Source organism: Camelus ferus, chromosome 1, assembly GCF_009834535.1.
Source record: "Camelus ferus isolate YT-003-E chromosome 1, BCGSAC_Cfer_1.0, whole genome shotgun sequence".
Taxonomy (NCBI): Eukaryota; Metazoa; Chordata; class Mammalia; order Artiodactyla; family Camelidae; genus Camelus; species Camelus ferus.
The window spans coordinates 56,710,511-56,735,096 of record NC_045696.1 but is presented as its reverse complement, the minus strand read 5'-3'; the positions used below and the strand labels follow the sequence as shown (position 1 = coordinate 56,735,096).

Below are 24,586 nucleotides of genomic sequence, written 5' to 3'. Positions count from 1 at the left end.
AAGAAAAGGTTTGGGAGGAAGATTGGAATATTATTTTTAGATATGTTAAATTTGAGGTTCCTATTAGATGTCCAAATTGTAGTCCAGTGGATATGGTAGTCTAAAGTTCAAGGTACTGGTCCAGGATGGATGTAAATTTGGAGTTTATCAACATAATTATAACATTTTAAATCATAAAGTTAGATGAAAGTGTCAACAGAATAAGTGTTGATAGAGAAAAGATCCATGAACTAAACCTTGGAAGACCCTAACAATTACAAGTTAGAGGGATAAGGACAATCCAAATGGAGATTGAAAAGGATTAGCCAATGAGGTGGGAAGAAGAGCAGGAGAGTGATATCCTATAAGTTAAGTGAAGAAAGTATTGAAAGACAGAGGAGTGATTAGTTTTATCAGATGGTAGAGTAAGATGAAAAGTGTTCATTGATCACTGGATTTAGCAATGTGGAAGCCATTGGTGACCTTGATAAGGAATATTTCAGTGGGGTGATTGGGGCAAAAGGTGTGGCAGGAATGAGTTCAAAAGAGAATATAAGGAAAAGAATTAGAGACAGTTGAGAACAGACAACTCTTTGGAGGGCTTTTGCCCTCCAGGGAATAGAGAAGTGGTATGGTAGCTGGAGGAAAACATGGGGTCAAGAGATGGTTATTTTAAGGTGGGAAAAATTATAGCATGTTTGTATGCTGGTGGGACTTATCCAACAGAGAGGGAAAATTTGATGATAGAAGGAAGATTTGATAGAGCTATCTCTTTGATAAGAAAGAAGAGATGGGATTTCATGTATAAGAAGGGGTTTTGGCCTTAGGGACACTGACAGTTTATAATAGCTGGAGGGAAAGCAGATTATATGGGTACAGATGCAGGGAGGTGGACAGATAAGGAAAGAGCAGGTTGTAGACATTCTCTTCTGATTGCTTCTGTCTCCAGAAGCAAGGTCATTACCTGTGCTTGAGGATAGGGAAGAGATATTAGAAATTTCACAAAGAGGTGAGAGTGTGAAACAGTTATCTAGGAAAGGAAAAGAGGAAATGGACTATGGAACTGATTGAAGGACAGCTCCAAAGGTAGACTTGAATTTAAAATGAATCCAGTCAGCTTGAATGTTTATTTTTCTGGGCATTATGTTTACCTAGCTAGGTTACAGACACAGAATTGATATAATCAGGGCTGGAATTTTGTCAGATGAATACTGTGTGAGAGAGGTAAACGAGTGACTGAAATGGCAAAGAGTGGAATTTATGCTTAGTTAGGAAGGAAGTGAGGATTTGGAAGTAGAAGGGGGTACTTTGAAAGGTGTTCTAATCTAATGAACTATAGTGACCTATGGGATCAAAGATTATTATTAGAGTTGGAGTATTAGAGGGAGGAAGCTACAAAGACAGATTAGAGAGCCAGAGGGTAAGATGCTGATATGGAATGTCCAATACTTTAAACTGGAATGAGGGTGCTTACCAGTTTTCTTAGTGGCTATAGTAATTATTTTGATGGATTTATTTGCTAGGTTCATGACTACAAAGAAGGAACACCAGAAGAGAAGACCTACTATATAGAATTATGGGATGTTGGAGGCTCTGTGGGCAGTGCCAGCAGTGTGAAAAGCACAAGAGCAGTTTTCTACAACTCTGTAAATGGTAAAGCATTTTTTACTTTTACCATATATTAATGATCTTGGAGGACAGGTCATCTGATACAGAATGCTGTGAATGCTGGTCTCTTAATCTGAGAAAGATCTAATGTACTCACAACTCTTAGTTTACATCTGCATATGACATTCCAGTTTGTGTTTCTAGACTCTAACCATGTAATTCAGAACATTAAATATTTGCTTCTTCTGAGTGTTTCTATTTATATTATTGTCATAAACTAAATATTGAGAAATAAAATTATATTTTGAGTACTTAAAATAAAACACGGAACTTTCCAAAACACTGTCCCCTGGGAGTGCTGTTTAGTCAGTCAACTGAGTACATACAATAGAGCCATTAGGAGTCCCACAGTCTAAGCCAGATGTCAAGGAGATACAGAGATTTCTTTCATCTGCTCCTTAGAGAGAGTCCTATGTAATTATAGAAAGCTGCCCAAGAGTTTTTTCAGGGTGCAGAAACTTCATCCAGTTACAGATCTTTGAATACCTGGAGCATACTGCCAGATGGAGGTGTGTAATAGGATGTGATTGCAGTTCATAGTGTCCACTCTGTGTCAAGGGATTAAACTGCTGATACCTGTAATTTACCTATAGAGTTTTTTTTTTTATCTTCTTTTCTTTTCTTAACTCATTATTTACCTTTTTTTACTATGAAATACAATTTAAACTTCTGTTTGATGTACCAAAAGATTTGGCATCTCTCCCCTTCCTCTCTGGTGGATGCTTGGCTATTAATTGGGATTCATTTGTACTATGGTTAGGTCTCATTCAGTATTAAGTAATCATTGTGATTATTCAGTATCATCTTCATTACTTATATTCCTCTTTCAATATCTTATCCCATATCATAAAGTGCTGTAGATGCTACAAAAAGTAAAGAAGTTTCTTGCCATTTGATAAATACTATAGAATACAGAATGAGTTGTGTTTGTTCAGACCTATGTCCTGTTTAGCTCAGAATTCTATCTGAAAGTGTCACAACCTAATTAAAGAAACAAAATATTCATAAATAAAAAATACAGCCTAAGACATTGACATTAATATATTATAATATATATCATCATGCAAGAAAGTACATGACAATGGCATATATTAATAGAATGTATATAAATGAGAAAAACAGTAAGATAAGACCACTATAGTGTTAGGTGATTTCTTAAAGAGCAAGAGAGAAAGAAGTAAAGCCTAGTTTAGATCTAGGATCAAGTGATAAACCTGGATTATATTGATCAAATGACTTGTCAAAGTTGGTATCAATCTGATCTGACAAAGAAGTTTGAATATATAACACTTTCACTGTTTAGACCTTTTTAAGAAAGAGTTAGGATAAAAATTATAAGCAAATAACAAAGATCATTCAGACCTTGAAACTTTATGGAATTATGAGTTGTAAACTTATTAAGTGCTGAACAAATTCTTCTAAATCCATATTTATTTGGTTATCTTTTCTGTACCTATTATTCATTAGTGATTTGTCTTTTCCTTAAATAGTATCGACATAGTTTCATATATCCTATGTTAGTTTTACATGTAAGACTCAGATATATTCCTGTTTCTTTAAAAAAAAAAAATCCCTGTTAAGAGATTAATCCCTGTTAACTGAAAACCAATTTCTCTGTTCTTTGAACCTTGCGCTAGGAACATTTCTCTTGGTAGAAGCCTTCAAAGTTCTTTACTCCATCTACCATCCTTAGCTTCTTAAAAAACAGGGCATTAGGACCACTCCATTCAAAGATACAGTCTATTCTTAGCAATAACTTTCTTCCCTCAATACCCTACCTTCTTCCCATTGTGATGATCAAGTCTGGTGATCCCTGAAGGAAACCTGTAAAGTGTCTCTGCCTCTCTGTTTTAAGATTAGAACATATTCTGAGCAGCTGTCACCCTGCCTTCTTTCCTTTGGGCCTCACTGTGTCCCTTCTAGTTCCTAGTCTACAAAGCAAGAATTCTCAGCCCAAAAGGAAGAGGGAAAATAAGGGAAAAGGGTGCTCAATGCCTTTAACAGCTCAGAAGCCTTAAATAGAGATCTTCAAGAAATAAACTCCTCCCTGTCCAGGTAGTAGCTTATCCAGGCCTCTGTAATCCTTTCACTCTTCCAACTGAAAGTCTCACCCATAGTTTTGTGATATTTTTACCTGGGAAATGGGGAAAGGAGAAAATATCTGTCACTCCTTTGCCCTGAAGTGACTTTATTCTGCTTTCCTTCAGTCTTTAAGATTATCTGACTTTGGGGGGAGGGTTTAGCTCAGTGGTAATGTGCATGCACAAGGTCCTGGATTCAATCCCCCCGTACCTCCATTAAAAAATAAATGAATAATAAATAAACCTAATTACCTCCCTCCACCACCAAAAAGAAAAAAAGCAAAACCCAAAGATTACCTGAGTTCAAATTTTGGCTACCCCACTTAACCATGCTACCTGGGGCAAGTTACTCAACCTCTCTGACCCTCAGTTTCTACATGTGTGAAATGAAAATAATAATTCTTACCTCATAGGACTGTTCTGAAAATCAGATTAGATGACATGTGTAAAACGTAATATGTAGCACATAAGTACTGAATAAATGTTAGCTATATTCCTCAATGGTAGCTCTTTATTCCTTGTTTAAATCTATCCTTGATCATGTGTCCCCAGTACCTAATAGAACCCCTCATTGAGGAAGGTACAGTGAGTGCAGCTGGATATGGGGGCACGTGTCAGATCTCTGTTCCAGATGCCAGAAGACATACAGATTTCTTTGAGCCAGCTGGAACTAGTCAACTCTAACTTATATAAGCACCTTAGTTGCACAGTGTCTGTAAAAACTAAAGGAGCCAATTAATTCATGCCCTTTTTCAAATCGATATATTTTACATCTTGACGATGGAAAATGTATCAGTTCCACATCTTCTCTTCACAGTATAACCTGGGTAATATAAGAAAGGGTTGGGAGTTTCAAGACCTGTAATCTTTTGAACACAAGATGATACCCTATATTTCACTAGGCTTTAAAGCTTTTCCTCTTTTTGTCTATATCATAATAATTACCTGCTTTACCTTCTGTCTAGGATCTTAACTGATTCTATTTAATTGTGTTTCTAAGCTTTATTACATTTTATTATTTTTCTCTCAAAAGTCCATCTGTTTTCTACTGTTCATACTTCTTGACTATGTTTTTCCTACCCACTTCTAGTGGCATATTTCTTTGCTAATCTTACAGGTAGCAAGTTTACATAGCTAACCATTAATTTAAAGAATTAAATGATTAGGCTTTTGAGTTGATTAGGTCCAGGTGGCCTACAAGAAGACATTTTGTCACCAAAGAGTAGGAATTGTGTCAAATTAAATATCATTTTAATAAATTTCCATTATTAAATATTTTAGTGAGTATAAGTAATATGTATATGATGTCTCTAACAGTACTATGCATAGTGCAGAAACAATTAACCTTTTTGAATTAATATAATTTCCAAATACTTGAAGTAGTTTTGATTCAGTTACTTATTTGTAAATAATTATCTGTAAGAATTTGTAGAATAATTTAAAATAATTGTGTCAGAGTTTGTTAGTCATACCAGGGTGCTAGGTTCATTAAGTAACCTAATGCTTTTATTTTCTAAGCCTTACTTTGCCAGTTGTGAAATGAAGAGGAATTCTTACACTATTGACATTATTTTCTCTGATTATTTTAGGTATTATTTTAGTACACGATTTAACAAATAAGAAGTCATCCCAAAACTTGTATCGTTGGTCATTGGAAGCTCTCAACAGGGATTTAGTGCCAACCGGAGTCTTGGTAACAAATGGGTAAGTCCAGATTACATTACAGTTGGTTTGAAATGCTGTAACAATCACAAGAGTACACCCTCCAAAATAATATTTGTAAGATGTTTGATTTGCAAATATTTTCTCCCAGTTTGTAGATTGTCTTTTCCTTATCTTAACAATATTTTAACAAAATAATTGTTTTTCATTTTGATGAAATCTAATGTCTCATTTTTCTCTTTTATGTCTTGTGCTTTTGTTACATCTAACAACTTTTTGCCTAACCCCAGATCATGCAAGTTTTCTTCTGGGTTTCTTCTAGAAGTTTTATAGTTTTGGGTTTGCTTTTAGAACTGTGATCCATTTTGAGTTAGTATAATGTGTGAAGGATTGGTTGAAGTTGACTTTTGTAGGTGAATGTCCAGTTGTTCCAACATCATTTGTTGAAAAGATTGTCCTTTCTCATCGAATTATTTTTATTCCTTTGCCAAAAGTCAAGTGACCATATTTATATGGTTTTATTTCTAGACTCTCTAATTCTTTTTTAAAAATATCTTATTTATTTATTTTGTTTGGGTTGAGGGGGAAGGGAGGTAATTTTATTTATTAATTTTAATGGGAGTACTGAGGATTGAACCCAGGACCTCGTGGGTGCTAAGCAGGCGCTCTACTGCTGAGCTATACCCTCCACCTCCAGACTCTCTAATTCTGTTCTTTTGATCTGCATCTATCCTTTTACTAATAAATGCTACACTTTCTTGATTATTGTAGCATTATAGTAAGTCTCAAAATTTGACAGTGTGATTCTTTCCTTCTCAAAATTGTTTAGCTCTTCTAATCTCTTTCCATATAAATTTGAAATCAGCTTGTCTGTATTGACAAAAATTCTGTCTGAATTTTTATTGGAATTCCATTAAACCTATAGGTTATTATATTGGGGTGCATTTTTGTTGCATCTTTCAAGCCATGAACATAGTATATCTCTTCATTTATTTTTTTGAAACAAACCCTAGACATCATATCATTTCATCTATATATACTTCAATGTGTAAATTTAAAGCATAAGGACTTTTTTTTAAACATTACCGAAATATAAATGTCCTCCTTAAAATTTAACAATAATTCTCTAATATCAAATACTATTTTAATGTATTTGTATCATATGTATCATAAATGTTGCTTTGTTCAGAACAGTATCTGAATAAGTCCCACTCATTGTATTTGGTTTCTTAAGTTTATTTTAACCTTAAGCCCCCCCTGTTTTTTTTACTCTCTGGCAGTTTATTTGTTGAAGAAAATTGCTCATTTGTCCTGTAGAGTTTCCTCTGTTCTGGATTTTGCTGACTGTATCCCTGTAGAGTCTGTTAAACTTGTTTCTCTGAATCCTAATCTTCTCTAAAATGGTAGTTAAATATAGTAGTCTGAAAGTTGCAAGATTTTTGTTTTTTCCAAAGTGGTATTGTGCATATAATATAATACTTGGTTATCTCTTTGTGATGTTAAGGTGTTATCAGCCTTATCCATCCATGATAAAATTTCCCATTTGTTTTTTACCTAATGATTTAAAAATAGAAAAAGGATTTCAAGATCAAATTTCAACTGGATGTAAAATTTAATCAAAGAAGGTGGGAAAAAAGGAAAACTAAAAAGAGAAATAAGAGAACAGATTTTTATGTGTACATATATATGGCAACATATATATGTTATGTTATATATATGATGCATATGTAAGTCAACATGAAACATGTATATTATGTGCAATATATACTATGTTATATATATAATAAATACATACATTAATGTGTAAAAGATTATGCAAGACTGGAAGTGACAGAAATATGTGTATCAAAGATGATGTTTGATAAAATATATACCAAAATTTGTGTGTTAGCCAGAGTTAGTGAGTATAGGGGAAAAAATAGTCCTAAAAAAGGGCACTCTCAAAACTTTATTCTCTAATAAAGCAAATTTCAGTTTTGGACCACATCTCCTAAATCAATATTAATGTTGGTAAGAAGAATCAAAGGTCTTGAACTCAAGCTATTATTGGCTTTGATACAATATTTAGAATGATAATATTTTTTATGAAATGGGGAGGTTGCATAGTTCAAAACAATTGTGTTCCAAAGCTGAACAATAACCGAGGCTCTGTAAAGTTAATGTGAAGGGCAAAAAGATTCGGTAATTTTGCAAGCATGTGCACGTGCACACACACGCACACACAATTTAAATTATTCAGAGAGAAAGAAAAGTAATGTCAAAGAAAGGGAAAAATGCCAAGCTCACCTGGTTTGTATTGATTAGATTATGGAACATTGATTTATGGTCATAAGGTGTTCGCAACCAGATTTGTCTGACTGTTACAAATTGAACTTATATCATAAATCCAAATCTGTTTCTCTTATGTGAATAGAATTTATATTCACTGAAAACATTGGGCTTCCTTTCAGTAATAGAAAGATAGTGACCCAAGGCCACTAACCCTAAGTGATTCCTATTGCCTGTCCTCCCATGGCTCTTGTGTCAAGACAAACAACTATTTGGTACTTAACTCTTTCCTTTTACTATTTATTTTGCATTTCAGCTGTTTCTTTTCCTTTCCATTTGTTGAATCCATCTTTCCCCAGGCTATGGTTGATTTATTCTGGCCTTCAGCATTCCTATTTCTTATTTTTCTGAAATGATCTATTTTTCTTTACTACTTATAGACAGGAATGTGTATGCATAGCCCAGAAGTTACCCAGAAGCTTGACATTTTCCTCTCTGGCAAAAAGCTTGAGTACCATGCTAGGTTCCTGTGTTTTCTCTCCACTGAGGTTTGAATCCACTCTCTGTATCTACCCAGAAAAATTCCTGAGCTGTTAGCCTCAGAAGACAGAGCTTTGGGAGAAGTCAAGTCAACCTACTTTCATATACCTGGGGGGCAGTCAGTTATTCCAATAGTCTATAAAGACCCATGGGACAAATTTTGACTAGTTGGATTAATAGTTGGAACTCGATAGATGCTGAGGATTGATAAATGAACAAGTAGATGAAAGAAAACAGGAGAAAAGTAGGTTTATAGGTGATGGATAAGCAAGAGGCAGTGAAGTATCTGTAAAATAGTATAAGCTAGTTACAGTTAAATATTACACATCTACATCAGAAAGATAAATTCTGTCCATTTATCACAGGGATTATGATCGGGAACAGTTTGCTGATAACCAAATCCCACTGTTGGTAATAGGAACTAAACTGGATCAGATTCATGAAACCAAGCGCCATGAAGTTTTAACTAGGACTGCTTTCCTGGCTGAGGATTTCAATGCAGAAGAGATTAATTTGGTGAGTATTTTCACTAATGTGTGTTTGTATCATCACCAGGTAAAGGGAAAACCAAAGATTTCACAAGTTACATATTCTCACAAAAGAAGCTTTGTATTTGAAATCAGGCATTTGGGTTCTAGTCCAAAAAGTAGCAAAGATTGGAGCCAACATAGACTATGAGATGGCCACAGTCACTTCAGCCTCCTTGAATGCCAGTCTGTTGGAATGTTCAAGTGTTGTTCTGTGAATAATGTAAATCATGGGCTTTTTCTTGAAAAGATTTTCAAAAATAATTAAGGTGACAAAGAAGGGTCACTGGTACTGTACATTGATTTTTCTTGCTTTAGAAAAGCCTCTTGGAGGGGAGGGTACAGCTCAAGTGGTAGAGCACATGCTTAGCCTGCATGAGGTCCTGGGTTCAATGCCCAGTAGCTCTAAAACTAAATAAACCTAATTACCCCCACACACAAAAAAATTTTTAGAAAAAGTCCACTCTTCAGAAAAGCCTCTTAGCGTCATAAACTACAGAATTTACCTTAAAGGGCAAACAGATAAAGGAGAAAATTACAAATTGTAAACTAGGAGTGCTTCATAAGTGTTAGTTTATATAAACTTATGTGTATACAATTGATTTGAGTCCCTTCCTGAGATATTTCACTCAATTAGAACTAGACATTAAAAAGGCTAAGATAAGTTCTTATATAAGCCAGTTAGTGTTGCCCAGAGAATGATCCTGGCCAGCAGCTTCAGTCATGGTTTATAAATGTCATTGTTGATAAATAGAATCTCTGCAACATACTCAGTGCACTGGCATTCCAGATGTGGTGGTGGTGGTTTAGTAATACTAATGGCCAACATTCATTAAGCACTTATTAGTGCCGAGCGCTGTTCTAGTGCTTTATGTACCTTATTTCACATGCATCATCTTGACATCAACCCTATAAAGTAGGTACTAAAAGTACTTACATTTTTTAAATGAAGACTAGAAGCAGAGAGAGGTAAATAGGCCAGGGTTACACAGGACAAACCAGGCACTGTGACCACAGATCCTGTGCTCTACAATTAAGCCTATTTTACATTTAATTATCCTTCAGCTAACATTTAGAATCTTGGAGCTGGAAGAACTGTTGGAAATAATCTAGGTCACCAGTTACCCAAACCTGACTGCATATTCATGTCACCAGCAGCAGGACTTGTGAAAACTTTTGAATAAGTGCCCCACAGCTGGAACTTTGTAGTCATGAGGTCTGACAGGAGGACCAGGACTCTGTGATTGTAACTAATGACTCAGGTGATTCTGATGCCCTTTCTCTGTGAATCAACATTTTTGAGCACTGCTTGGTTCAACGCCACCTCTACCCCCCTAACTGAGTCACCTTCTGCCTGCCATTCCATTGTTTTTTACATTCTGCTTTGCAGTAGGGGCCTTATTTTTCTCAGCAACCACCATGGAATATTCAGCATAAATGCCCCAGCTAGTCAGCACTCAACCATGATATTCCAGAGGATTCCTGTTACCTAGAATACATCATATCCTTGTTGAGGAAGTGCTGAGGTTACTTTGCTTGAACATTATTTCCAAAGGGAAATTTACCATTGAATACACTTAATTTGTTCCAGCAGTTACTTCTAATGTATTTTAGAATGAATCTGTTTGTAGAGCCTGTGGTTTCTGTGACCATCACCTAATATGTGCTTTTCCTATTTTACTTGTGAAGGCAGGGCCATCTTTTAATTGTTAACAAGGTATAATGGTACTCAAGTGTGGACTTTGGCACACACTATCCCCAAGAGTTCACATACAACATACTCAGGGCTTTTTATCAGTGTACAGCATCAAGAACACAGCAGAAACAAGAGGGTCTTGAGGATTCAAGAGAGAAAAAGTAAGGAGGAAAATTGAATAAGAGTTTCAAAAAGAGATAGCAGTCAAAAAGAGTCAGTAAGTAAAGATAAAGTCACCAGTAAAAACTAATGTAACAGTCTTAGTGCTAGCATCTTTGGTTACTGTATGAATTTACTTAAATTATTTTTAAAAAAAGGAAGAATTAACATAACTGTATACATCAAAGATAGAATCAAAGTTATTTTTTGCCTAAAAAATAGGCAAATTGTTTAAATTATAAACAGGGAGGAGATTACTTATTTTTTTTTAAATCCTGTTAGGCTTATTGTGTCTAGCCAAATTTTTCTCTCTTATGTGTTTACTTTAAAGTGATCATTTTGAAGCGTCCTCCCTAGTTAATATTTCTTTTTCAAACTTAGATAAGCATTTAGAACTATTAATTTTCAGGCTTTGCCCTCAGCCATGATCAATAGCAGATAGCTCTTTCAGCTCTAAAATTCTCCTCCTAAAATCATAGGGTTTCTCAAGCCTGGTCAGCCTGAAATTGTGGAGGCTTAGAATTAAGTTTTGGGGAGGTTTTGTTTGTTCATTTGCTTGTTTGATTTAATTTTTGTATTTAGTACTTTAGCTCTATTTGGAACCATCTCTGAAGTCTTTTGACCTTCTGATGACTATGTAATCGATGTCTGTTTTGTAAAACATACCTAACACAGATCCACCTAAGGTTTGTCTTTTATATGCCCCAACTGCTGTATAAATGTGTTCAAATATGATTTCATATACACAGTTTACACAATGATGTTTCAGTCTATTTAATCCATATATACAATTATCTTCGGTGCTTTTGTGTCTGAAAATTCTATCTGATGGCATTTTCTTGGGATGAAGACAGAAGGGAACTAATATTTCAGTACCTGCTATCTTCCAGACATGCATTATCTCATTTAATTTTCACCAAAAATCTATGGGATAAGTATTGCTATCCCCGTTTCACAAATGAATAAGCTCAACTTTAAAGGCTGAGTAATCTAAACCATGTCACACAGTCTAGAGATGCTGGGATAAATATTCAGATCCAGAGCTTTCTGGCTTCAAAGACTTCTGATTTTCTAGTATTCTGTGATCTTTGTAAAGTCTGTTGTCGTCTCTTTTTTTGTGGTTTTGGAAAATGTATTAAAGTTTATAGCCGGAATTCAAAATGTGAGCCTTGAAATGTAGTATATGGATAAAATAGGTGATTGTTACAAAGTGCATTGGAAAGGAATCATGTGGGTTTAGAGATTACAATCAGAATAAATGCAACAGCAGAAATGTCAGTAATTTCCCAAGGGACACAGACGATCTATAACTGAAAAGATAAACACTGTACTTGCCAAGGAGCCTATATGGTATCCCCATAGTTTGGTCTTAGGTAACATTTGAGGTAAAAACCAAAGTATTCAGTCACTAGAGGTGGCAAGTCAGTGATGACAAGAAAAGGCAATTCAATACTGGAACTCCAGGAAAAGGATGGTAAGCCTTTTACGGTCTTTACCAATCATTGCTATGTACTAGTCACTTCATTATAGTGTTCCAGATTGTCTCAGCAGATCCCCATTTTTTCCTATTTTCAGAAACCTAATAGTACTGTATCTATTGTTTATTATTTAATTATTTTTAAAATAATGATATTTTAAAATAAACTAATTGTTGATCTGTTGTTTATTATTATCTTTATGGCCTACCTGCATTCAGTGAGTGAGAAATCCCTGGCAACTGTTATGTTTGGTTTTTGCTCCTCTTTTTCCTTATTTTCATGCTTCCTATTGTTCTTAAGAACTGCATTGTACTTAGCTGGGGAGGGTATAGCTCAGTGGTAGAGTGCATGCCTATGCACTCAATCCCCAGTGCCTCCATTAAAATAAATAAATAAAAATTACCCCCTGCACCAAAAAAAATTGAATAAAAAATTTTTTAATTAAAAAAAAAAAGAACTGCATTGTACTTAAATGAGTTGAGCACTGGTGAGTAACTAGTACAAAAAGTGAAGTGTTGTCTATTTTTTAATGGCTCTATTTCTGCTTTTCAACCTAAATGTAGGTAGGTCACCTAGTTAGTATCTTGGTTTTGTTATTAGTAAGACATTAGCAATCCTGTCTTCCTTTATGAATTATTTGATGATGAATACATTGGTTCATTGTCCTCTAAAATTGCATAAATAACAAAAAGTGGCCTTATCTTCCTTTAGCACTTTCTGCTTTGCTCTGTGCATCATAATTTGAAAATTACTTGAATATTTTATGAGAGTATTATGCCTGATAATTTACTATAGAAATGTGCAAGAGGAACAGTAATGACTAACAAGGAGCTTGTGTTTCCTAACGTTTCATTGTTGATCTTATGTTTTATCTTCTAGGACTGCACAAATCCACGGTACTTAGCTGCAGGTTCTTCCAATGCTGTCAAGCTCAGTAGGTTTTTTGATAAGGTAATGTCTTCAATTAAGTTATTTTTAAACTTAATTTATATATTATGGGAGTTTAAATTCTTTCTAGAATGCTTTGTCCTTTTATTCCTCCGTTCTAAACTTCACAGCCTGAATAATACTTGTTTTGATCTCTTATCTGTTGGTATAATTGCTCAAGGCTTGCTGACATGTTTATTCTGTCATCAGTGTTCTCTGAGCAAAGGATGGAAGCTACTGGATTCAGATAGAGTTTTTTAAATACCTAATTCCCCTCCTTAAGACAATATATGTTTCCATATTTTCTGGGTCTTTTTGTACTTATTCACCATCCCTGAACCCCCACAAAAGGCACTAAACTGAGGAGATTGTGCTTAAAGCCCAGAGTTCTTTTTGCTCTCCTGGCTATTAATACTCTCCACATCAACATTACTATTACTTTTAAGGTTATGTCATCTTCTTGTTTCCCAGTCAGAAATCTTTGCATTCCAATTATTGACTCTTACCAGTATCATATTATTGTCCCGAGCTAGAATGAAAATGTAGAATGACTCAGCAGACTGGTTAACCGGAGCACTGTTTGTCTTTCCTTCACAAGGCTACACAGCTGCATCGCACATAGTGCTGACCAAGTTTAAACTGTTTGCCCAATGTTGACATCGCATAGTAACGTAAAATAGGTTATATTCCTCTATTAGTATTGAAAAAGATTAATTTCTATATTATATTTCCTTTTACAAGTTATCTCCCAAGAAAAAAAATTTCCCTTCTCATAACTTCTTTATGATCATTTTTCTTTTAGCTACTTAGAGATCTAATATTTGGCTCTTTTGTCCAACAGCTCAGCATAAGATAAGCCCCACACCCCATCCCTGTTTAATATTAGACCACTGGGAAATTTTTGCTTTATTGCAGAATTTCCCAACTAGAGTGTGGCAAAAAAAGTACAGGTGTGCTGAGACGGCGAGCCCCTCAGTTCTCAGAGCAGCCAGAGCCCCCTGGGCTGGCTCGTCCACTTACCCTACAAATATTAGCATTTTCTAAATGTGCCATGACGTGAAAAATGGTAGGAATCACTGCAGGGAAACAGGTATTCTCTCCACATTGTTTTCCAACTTAAAGAGAGTTTACATTTGGTTCAGATCCATGGCCACCATCGGAATCCCCTTAAGAGCAACATCTTACAGATAGATCCCTTTCTGACACAGAAAGATCTCACAATGTATAAATTTTAGATAATTTATTATTTTAAAATTTAAAAAATAAACTATATTGTTGAGAGACAGTAAATTATAGACTAGTGTGACCCAAGTTGTCAAGCAAGGCTTTATTTAAAAAAAAAAATTAGAGGCGACTTGGTTGATTTTAAGAAGAGAACAAAATTTGGAAAGAGAAAGACATTGCATGTTGAGGGCAGGGAATTATACCAAAAGCGAAAAGGTAACTTATCTCTTCACTGCCTATATCACAACAAAAGGTAGGTGGATTAAGAGGTTGGCCAGACTGAGGTGGTTGCCTGATGTCAAGGCACTTGGCAGCTAAATTTCACCCAGTTTTCTCTACATCATATCTTCAACAATTTAGTGTAAAGATTTCTTCTCTAAGATAGAATCTAGCCCTCTTCCATACTCCCTTCACTAATAGTAATTCCTCCCCACTCTAGAATAATAGGATTTTCCCGTTCTTCCCTGGAGAGAGGAAAGAGAATCAGTCCTGGCATGGTTTTTGTGGGGTCAAGTGTTTTAGGTATATACCAATCATGAACCAGCTTTTCTACCTCTGGGGTCAGTGAATGCAGCCTTATTCTCAGTCTCTGGATAAAAGTAACCCAGCCATAGTCTCAAAGACAGAAGGAATCCAGGTTATGTGGCTGTCAGGCCAGTGAGAGCAAGCTGGTGCAGGCCTGCTCTGCTTTATTAAGACGAAATTCCTGGCTTCCTAATTCTCGATTCTAATGTCTTAGAGTTGATCTCCAGCTAATCTGTATTCTAATCTGATTAACTTTTCTTAATCACAAAAGCTCTATTTAAAGAAAATACTGCCTCTGCCACTATTGCAGTTTCTCAAGTGTTAGAACAGAATTCATTATTTTTTAAAATGGTTTTCATCGTGGGACAACATGGTACTCTTAAACTCATTATGTTAGGACATATATTTTGAAGGCCTCTTTTCAGTAGTGGTGATGGATTTGTACGGATACATCCACTGTACCTTGTTTCTTCTACTAACCAAATACAGACAGTCCTGAAACTGCTGAGTTAGGCTGCAGATTAAGTCCATAAAAAGAAGCTAATTGACTACTTTTGCTGTGTGTCTTCTGTCTCCATTAAAGACCTACAGAATTTAACACTGTGTTTACTAGAGGGATGTGGCAGTTTACTATTACACAGACGGACGCCTCTTTAAGAAGTAGCTATGCTTCTGGAGTAGCAAAAGTGCTTTGTTTTTATCTTATGGATTCTGTTTAGTACCTTTGGGGACTGACTGCTAGGAAACTTTGAGCCAAATTTGCTGCCATACACTAGGAATTGCATGGGATCTCATGCCATTTTCTGGTTATTTTCTCTTTTTTGTTTCATTTATTTTTTTGATCTATCATTAATGCTTCCTGGAATGAGGCAGGCTTTTATAGAAATACTCCCACAGTTTTGATCTCATTAGCACCAGATTTAACTCATTGGACTAGATGTCTATAGCTATTGAAAAGACTCTTCATTTGGATATACACCTTTTAGTCCCATTAGTGGCCACTGCAGTTAACAACTTTTTCAAAGTATGTATACTAAGCCCTTAAAATCTTTATTTATTTCTCACAGGTCATAGAGAAGAGATACTTTTTAAGAGATGGCAATCAGGTCTGTACCTATCTTTTCTTGATAAAATGAGGTCATAACTTTGGAGAGAGGTTTGATTGATTTGAAATTAATTTCCACATTATTTTTGAAGTGGTTTTTTAAAAAGTGGGGAAGAAGTCCTTCGTAGGCACAAGCAACTGACTTTCTTTTGTCCTGTTAAGTACAAAATAAAAAATCTGATCAAGTTAAAATAAGGGTCTAAGAAACAAAAAGAATCCAGAGATAAGATTACTTTATGAAGTAATAGAAGAAAATAATTTGCTTGAGATTCCAGAGATATGGATCAAGTCTCACAATTCAGGTGATTCATATAAAAGTCCAATAGGTGAAGATTATGAGATTCACCTTCATGCTCTCCAATTTAGATGACACTGTCACCAATTGATTGGCAAATGTTTTTCATTTTGGTAGGATTTATTTTTATTATTTAATCTGTGGTGGCTTTCTGAGTAAAACCTTAAAAAGATAGTTCTTTAAAGAACATCAGGCCAACATACAGAAACAAAAAATAAGGAAAAAGTTGTCAAGGCTATTAGTATTTGAATTGTGCCTGCCTGAGTCCTAACATGGTTATCTTTCTTGCTTACAGATTCCAGGCTTTCCTGATAGAAAAAGGTTTGGGGGAGGAACATTAAAGAGCTTACATTATGACTGAATTACACTCATCCTTCGGAAGAGTGAGCAAGCTGTGGCAGTTTTTCACAGCTTTCTTCTTGCTGTGTCGATCATTAAAGTCTCAGCCTTTTAATGAAATCATCTTAAAACACCACCCTTCAGCCTCACCCTTTAATGGAAAACTGAAAAAGAAGTGACAGGTCCAAACTTTGTCCCCATTCTCTCTGTTCCTCACCTTTCTGTTCCTGTTTATAGATTATATAAAAGCAATGGAAATAGGAGATGTTGTCAGAATGATGCAGTAAATGAGCAGTGACAGAATGCTGCAGAGAAAATTTACACTTGCCTAGAACTGGAGGGTTTTTATGGGTCTGTAATTTTCCCACACTCCTTGCTGAAGGCTTAATTAAGTACTTCAAAACTGCATCTCTATTGTTTTACCTTTATGAGGGGAAAGGTTATGTTAACCAGCCCTCAGTTGTCCACCCCAAACAATCTCTGTCATTTTCAAAGAAGCAAAATGCTGCTCTTTAATTGTCTCCACCTTTATCACACACAAGGATGCCTAACAACAGCAACCCTTGCCTCTTTCTCCTCTCCTTTGCAAATGTCTCAGTGGCTGGAAGAGGGGGACTAATAGCTGGAGGTAAATATAAATAGATTAATAATACATAGAGAACAGCAGTCCCAGGAAGGAAGAATTCTGCAAGAAATCGACAGCTCACTGAAATCCTTCACTCTTTAGGTCACAGCTGTCTGCACCCTCTTACTGTTTCCTGTTTGCAAATAGGGTGAAATCTAAGAACTGCACAAGAGCAGTAAGATTTACAGCCTCTTCAGTTTTTATTTTTATTTTTTGAAGAAAAAGTCCACTCCCAAAACGTCCCTTAACTGTAGTCCATAACCTAAGAATGTTATTCTTTGTGTCAACAATGAATTTATGGAGAGAAGTAAAAATAAGTTCCGCAGCAACACATTTACATGAATTATGGACTAGGATTCTTGGATTTCACAATCCAAAGTTTCGGGGGGGTGTATATGCATAATTGTTCATTGTTACATTTTTTACCCCTCTTTTTTGCTTGTATAATTCCCTTTGCCCCGGTTCTTTGTTAATATATAAACTTGTTTTACAAAAACTGTAGTTTGCTGCCTTATTCAACACCTTTTCACACATGTTCTCTCTCTGGTTGTGCTGCAGGTCTCTGCACTCCTGATTTTGCACCATATTAAAATATAATAATAACAAATACACAGTTTCAGCTTCTCACCTTAATTTCTTAAATTCTTTCTGTTCCATACTCTGCAAATCAAGGTATGCTGAAAGAGGATATTAAAATAACAATGTTCAAGAGTGCTTTTAGAAAGGCAGCCCTGGGAATTTGGAAAGGGATTTTAAAGTACTTTTCATCAGCTAGAATGTTCTCCAGTCTTTCTTCACATCCTCCCCCACAAGAGTTAGCCCTGATTTCTTTTTTGACATAAAGGAGAGCTATGCAAATCAGGATCTGTATGTGGAATTTGGCACAAGTATGTTGTGACAGAGCCTGTGCAGTTAGGAAGTAGAAACCAAATGCATACACAGAGACCTAAACCAGCTGAAGCTCTTTGTATTCCTCTTTTAAAAAAATAAATCAAGAACCCTTTTCTTCCCTCCCCTTTCTTCCTCTTTCTTTCCCTTAATTAAAAAAAAAAAAAAAAGATCTAGCCCAATTTCTTTATTTTCTCCCTTATTAAAAAATAAAATAGAAGTAACCTATCACTGATGGTTTCAGGGTCAACCTTGAAAAATTAACAGCACTCAACTTCATTTCCTCTTGCTGTCAGGCTTGACTCCTGAATTACCGTTTTCTAAGAAAAAATAATTTTTAATAACCTAAGGTAAGTTTGTTGCACTTATTAATAGCAAAATAAAGTTGTTTGCCAAAATGAATGTTATTAGCCAGAGTTCTTCATAAAGAATCTTTTGGAGCATAATTTTTCCTAAGACTTCCTGAGACCTGCTCATAAAAATTAGTTTTGGCTAATAAAAATATATCTAAAGCAGAAGGGGTCAAACTGGCAACCCATAGTCATTTCATACCTGCATGCATGTTTTTTGACATAATTGTATCAGTTATCAATTGTTGCTTAACAAATACACCCCAAAACTTAGTGGCATAAAATAGGTCATTCTATTAGCTCACAATCCTTTGGGTCAGAAATTTGGCTGGTCGTTCTCCTGCTGGTCTCACATTGGGTCGCTTGCCCGTCTGCAGTCATCTGGCAGGCAGATTGCCTCATCACACATCTGGCAGCTAGTGCTGGGCTGTTGCGTGCCTGGATGTCTCTGTCCGTGTAGCATCTCATTTTCAAGGAGGCTAGCCTGACTTCTTTACATAGTGGTCTCAAGTAGCAAGAAATGGGCAAATCATAAGGCACAAACATTTTTTCAAACCTCTACTTGTGTTTGCTATTACCCAAAGTAAGATTCAAAGGTAAGTAAAAGACTCCATCTCATATTGAGAGGAACAGCCAAGTCACATTGTAAAGGGGTATGCATACAAGGATGAAACGAATTTGTGGGCATTTTTTGCAATTCGTTCATTCATTCACTTAAGTTGCCAATGTTTAGAAATTGGCGCTTTATATAGAAGTCTTAAAAAATCACCCAGCCAACTTTACCCATTTACATTTCATGCCCAGACTGCTGCACTTGAGTTTGTGATAATAAAGCCTAGTTTACAAGACTGTTTTTGTGAAATTAAATGAGGTAATGTCTGTGGGAAAACCTGGCACAAACAGGCACTCGATATATTGTTTCTTCCTTCCTGAATGCCATTAGCCATGAAGTTGATACCTGACCATGGCTAAGGAGAGTAGCCAAGATGAAGGACAAGGGAGTCATGGAAAAGGTGGCTGGAAAGTAATCCTTGCTTGGTCTGTTTTTAGAGGGATACAGGCATTAGGAAATAAGATTCTTAAAGAATTTATAAGAGCACTAAATAAGAAAGTAAGAGAAGCACTAATAGACATCTCAGTTTGCTTTAAGTGAAGTGCTTCAGGCTCTGAATGGTTCACCCAGCTCATCTCTTGGAGCACCTGTGGAGAGCTGTCTAGACCCCATCCCTGGTTCAGGCAGCTACGTGTAAACACCTGTGTCCGAGCACAGATCATTTTCTCACCTCCACAGATAGTGAACAGTCTGCCTGTTCCTTCCCACCTGAGCCCGAACTGAGTGGAAAAGCCTTTGCCACACACAGCAGGTACTAACTACTACAGTTCCTTTCGTAGAGAGCTTTAAATCCCCTGCCTTTAGTAATAAGCCTGCTTATTTTAACTGAAACAAGGAATTGGTCAACCTTTACCTCAGGTGAAGAGACAGGCCCATGCAAACTCTGCCAGAAACAGACTGGGTTTAATAAAAACCAAAGGCAATTGTGTAAGCAGTTTGGAAATAAGCATGCTGGACTTTCTCCCTAGTGCAGCAGTTAGGAAATGTTTGTGAGTAGTTTGCTTGACCTGTTGACCAGTGAGCACAGTGAAGCAGTGGCGTAGTAACATCCAGAAGGTGGTTTGCAGAAGAAACAGGAGCATTTTTGGCTTCCTACCCTCTCTGGGCCTGGGTTTCCTGAAATTGTCACACCTGCAGCAGAAGGAAAATGGCCGAGCTGAAGGTAAGAAACTATCTGGCAAGTTTGCTGTGGCTTCTTCAGCCAGAACTCAAGGATGCGTCTGAGAATTCCAGAATGTCAGAGTTAGAAAGGACTTAGACCCTAGTCAAAGCTACTGTATTCAGAGGCTTCACCACTGTGTGTCGGTAGGCATGGCTGGGGCTAGGGGGTGATAAAGAAAAGAGATGATGCTCTAATTGTCCATCTCTTGCCTGGTTCATTTCAATTATTATCTTGGGAATCTGTAGACATCATAAGGGCTCCCCTCCACAGACACACTTGGACACATTTCTCACTGTGTCTGCTTGCCAGCCCCTACTCTCCAACACCTTCCTGTTGCTGCAGCTTCCTGACGGACTCCAGCTGACCAGTTAAACCTATTTAATCTATTCCGTTATTGAGGCTTACAATTAGCCCTTGGCCAGTAGAAGCCCTAGTACTTCCTCTAAGAAATCATTCCTTTTTATTATTTAATGTGCAATTGAAAAATACGTGTGGGTTATGTGCTATTAATGAATTAACTCATAATCTTTAAATCTGGGTTGTAGCCACTCTTGTTTCTATTTTACAATTAAGGAAAGTAAAGTTCAGAGAGATTAAGTGACTTGCCCAAGGCCACTGCTGATAGGTGATAGAGACTGGATTAGAAATTGGGTTTGTCTGAATCCATACCTAGGCTCCAAAAGGAGCCTTAGTGGCATCTACAAGGCTAAGTGCCTTAAGGCCAAAGAAAGGGAGGATGTCCCCAGTATCTGAAACCATGACTTGTGTCCACCCCAGGCTTGCATCAGCCCAACATACGCACTGAGTGAAACTGAGAACTGCCCAGAACCTTTACTCAAATGAAGTATGCCAGATTCCAAACTTTTTCCAGGGTTTGAGCACATCCTGAATGCCCTTCAACTGATGCTGAGTTTAAAAATCAAATATCTCCCTAATTAATAGGGATCCTAAAACCACTCAACGCTGAAGTAAAAGAGTTTGCTTCTTTAAGCCTGATGGAGAGTTAGAAGGACTGAGAAAGAATTCTCATTCTTTCATTCAGCAAATATTATGTGCTAGTAAACAATGCCACAGATTAACATAGAAAAGGAACTGAGTCAAGAGAAACTTCTTGAAGGAGGCTGTTCCTAAACTGGGTCTTAAGAGAGAAGTGGAAATTGACTAAGTGAAAAGAGAAAGGGGCTAGGGGAAATGGCGAGTGCAAATCCCCAGTACACACAGAAAGCCCTGAATGCCCTGGGGTACAAGAGCAGTTCAGCTAAACTTGAGTTCCTTCAGGGACAGCCAAGAAGAGAATCCCAGAATGTGGTCAGATGTATGGATCAGGATCTCAGGGGAGGGAAGGGCTAGGAGAATAGATCTGGAAAGTCATATCAACAGTGGTAGTTGAAGTCTTAAGAGGGGGAGTGCATAAAAACTTCATTTCCTGATGAAAATCCTATGGGGAAGCTCAACAGGGGTTGGAAACATCCTTACCATTTATAAATAAATTATCTCTAAAATCCTATCCTGCTGAAATTTTTAAGCAACTTATTATGCACAGCGCCAGCACACCAATGTAAATTGCATGCTGGTCTTTGTTCTCAGTTTCAAAGGCATTCTTCCCAGCCTGCTATCTTATCTCCACAAGGAAAGGTTAGCTCTAGAGATCAGAAATTCAAACACAGAAAGCCAGATTGCATCATTCTAATCAATACACATCATAAGTTAAAAAAATATTTTTCCTCTGCTTTTATTTCTTCATTTTAATGCATATGTCAACACAAAGCCTCAAATGAAATCACATTTACATAAAAGCAGCACAACCGGGGGAAGAAAATTCAAAAGATGACATAACAAAATTAAATTCTACATTCTTAGGTTGCTTCACTTCTGCAAGTCTTGATTTCCTTATTTCTAAAAGAACTGTTTAACAGGCAGGCTTTGAGCCCCATCACCAAATATTTTGATTTTGATTCACTAGGTCTGGGTCTGTATTTAACAAGTTTTAGCCATGATTCTAATGATTAGCCAGAGTTGGGACCCCTGGTCTGCATAATTATTGTATTAGTTTCCTGTTTCTGTTCTAACGAATTACCACAAATTTAGTGGCTTAAAACAACCAAATGTATTCGGCTTACAGTTCTAGAGGTCAGAAGTCTGAACTCAGTTTCACTGGGCTTAAAGGCAAGGTGTTGGCTGGTTCCTTTCGAAGATGCAAGGAGAGAATCTGTTTCCCTGCCCTTCCAGTTTCTAGAAGTTGCCTGCATTTCTTGACTTGAGGCCCCTTTCTCTGTCTTCAAAGTGCATCACTCTGATCTCTGCTTCCATCCTCACATCACCTTTTCCTCTTCTGTAGTCAAATCTTCCTCTACCTCCCTCTTTTAAGGATACTTATGAATATTTAGGGTACAACCCAAATAATCCAGGACATCTTCCAATCTCAAGATCCTTCACTTAATCACATCTATGAAGTCTCTTATAAGAGCTACCTATACAAAGTGATACAAATTCCAGGGATTAAGACATAGACATCTTTGACAGTCATTATTGAGCTGACAGCAATTCAGCCCACTCGCAGTAATCTGCAAGTTCCCCTAACAGTCTATATTCTGTGATCCCAACAAGGTTCACTAGAAATCCTGGACTCCTTCCACAGGGGGCAAAAAAAAAGGTAGCTATAGTTCCATCTCTACTCTGACTTGTCTCTCTTTCCCTAATGCCCAGTAAAAGGAAGTGAGGTTCACCATCTGCTCATCCCATCAGGGTGTTACCCAGAATCAGTCAGGAGAAGGCACCTCATAAAACTACTCTGACAAATAAATCATGTCCTGGGGACCAGGTGAGAATTAGAAAGCTGTATATCAGGGAGCTGCCAAAGAACTGATGGTGCTGAAGTTACATGGAACTCAGTAACTTGCTCTGTCATTTAGAAAGGAGGCCCATAATTCTCTTGGAAGGAAACAAAATCATATTTTTTTTTTATGTTGGATCAAATTATTCTGAAATCTGGATTGAAGAAAACATAGAAACACACTTGCCTAATGTTAGATTTTATTTATTTTTTGGTATATGGTATATTTGTAGAGTCACTGAACCAGCTGGAGTGGAAAGCTTGGATTATCACAGCTAATAGAAGCAGAGTTCAGATATTGTCCTTGATCCCAAAGCCTTGGGAAAGCAGTACAGAATGCGGCTTCCTTGATTCTGATCCCTCCAGCAGTAAGGCATGTGATATTTGAAAGCTCTAATAAACTCATCTGTAATTTTTCTCTCAGGGGATTAGGAAAACCAACTTGTTTTGGGAGTGACTCAGCAGTTTCCACCCTCGTCTTCAGCCAATGCATGCAGCTAAGATTGTGAAACCGATTCAGAACTCACACCTCTCTCTGAGCTGGGTGGCTCCCTTCCAAACCACCAGCTGTTCTTTCAACTTTCTTTTCTATTTTTTAAAGCAGTCTGAAGCAAATGCTCTAAAGCTACATATAGGAAGTTTCTTTTCCTTGGCTCCCAACATACAAATAAACCTGGACTCTGTTCTAAGGTCAGCAGTTGCAAAGAACAGAGAAGGTTAATGAGTAAACCCACCCAGTCCTGCTAGAAAGCTCAGCCATCTTGCTCAGCACTCAGACCTTCCTGCCTCCCTTTGCAGAGAGAGACAATGCTGCAGTTGAGCAAAGAGAAGGCACTGTGATACTCAGTAGCTTCAGTCACAGATTGGTCTAAAATTCCATTCCACAGAACTGAAGATAATTTGGGGACATTACCATTTCTCAGCAGTTCAAATTTAGTCCTCTTGATGGTGAGCATGGGGTTCATTTAGAGGGAAGAAAATTGTATTCAGTGGAGAGTCAGAATGCTGGATAGTCTCTGCCATTTCCCCAAAGAAATCATTCCAAACTGCATGTCGCGGCTGTTAACCAATCTGTGTGGAATGTGACTCGCTGTTTTTAGTGCTGATGGATTTTCAAATATAAAAAAAATACTGTGTCTGGAGGCAAAAAGAGTAATTTCACTTCCATTGCTTTCTAGGTCATAACATTTCACATTTAATATTCCTTCCAAATATGGGCAGCTGTTGCCCCTGATCAGTGCTCACACATCCAGGTGTGTTCCATCAAGCTCATCCTTCTCCAGGCTGCCAAGAATGCTGGAGGGCTTATCCTCCACCCACTTATATCCTTCTTATAGCTCTTAAAGACATGTGCTCAGATGGTGGCATTTCACTCACTGAATGAGGTGGCAATTTCATTATCGTGGGCTAAAATTAAGTACATTTATTAAGAACAACTACAGGAAGAAAATGACCTTCTTGCGGGGATGTTTAAGTTAGAGAAAAGGGAGTTCGAACCCCACTTAGAGCAACATACATCCACTCATGTTAGAACAGACTCACTATAACTCAATAAAAAAAAAGTTAAAAAAAAAAAAAAAAAAAGAACAGACTCTAAGGGAAAAACTAAATCAAACAACAGGTATCTATTGATTACCTTTTA

At 36.8% G+C, this 24,586-nt stretch overlaps 2 protein-coding genes across 2 annotated transcripts in view; both read left to right on the top strand.

Annotated features, from left to right (window-relative positions):
* Positions 1-17,594, top strand: part of RABL3 (RAB, member of RAS oncogene family like 3) — a 32,364-nt gene extending 14,770 nt beyond the window's left edge. The window contains exons 3-8 of the mRNA XM_006190490.2: positions 1,503-1,632; positions 5,318-5,432; positions 8,564-8,714; positions 12,938-13,009; positions 15,802-15,840; positions 16,430-17,594. Of these exons, the coding sequence (XP_006190552.1) occupies positions 1,503-1,632; positions 5,318-5,432; positions 8,564-8,714; positions 12,938-13,009; positions 15,802-15,840; positions 16,430-16,495 (573 nt within the window). The 3' untranslated portion in view covers positions 16,496-17,594. The remainder of the gene's footprint in view (positions 1-1,502; positions 1,633-5,317; positions 5,433-8,563; positions 8,715-12,937; positions 13,010-15,801; positions 15,841-16,429) is intronic.
* A 2,325-nt stretch (positions 17,595-19,919) lies between these two features.
* The window catches only part of HGD (homogentisate 1,2-dioxygenase), a 43,562-nt gene continuing 38,895 nt past the window's right edge, over positions 19,920-24,586 (top strand). Inside the window, exon 1 of the mRNA XM_006190489.2 lies at positions 19,920-20,111. Coding sequence (XP_006190551.2) covers positions 20,097-20,111 — 15 coding nt within the window. The 5' untranslated portion in view covers positions 19,920-20,096. The remainder of the gene's footprint in view (positions 20,112-24,586) is intronic.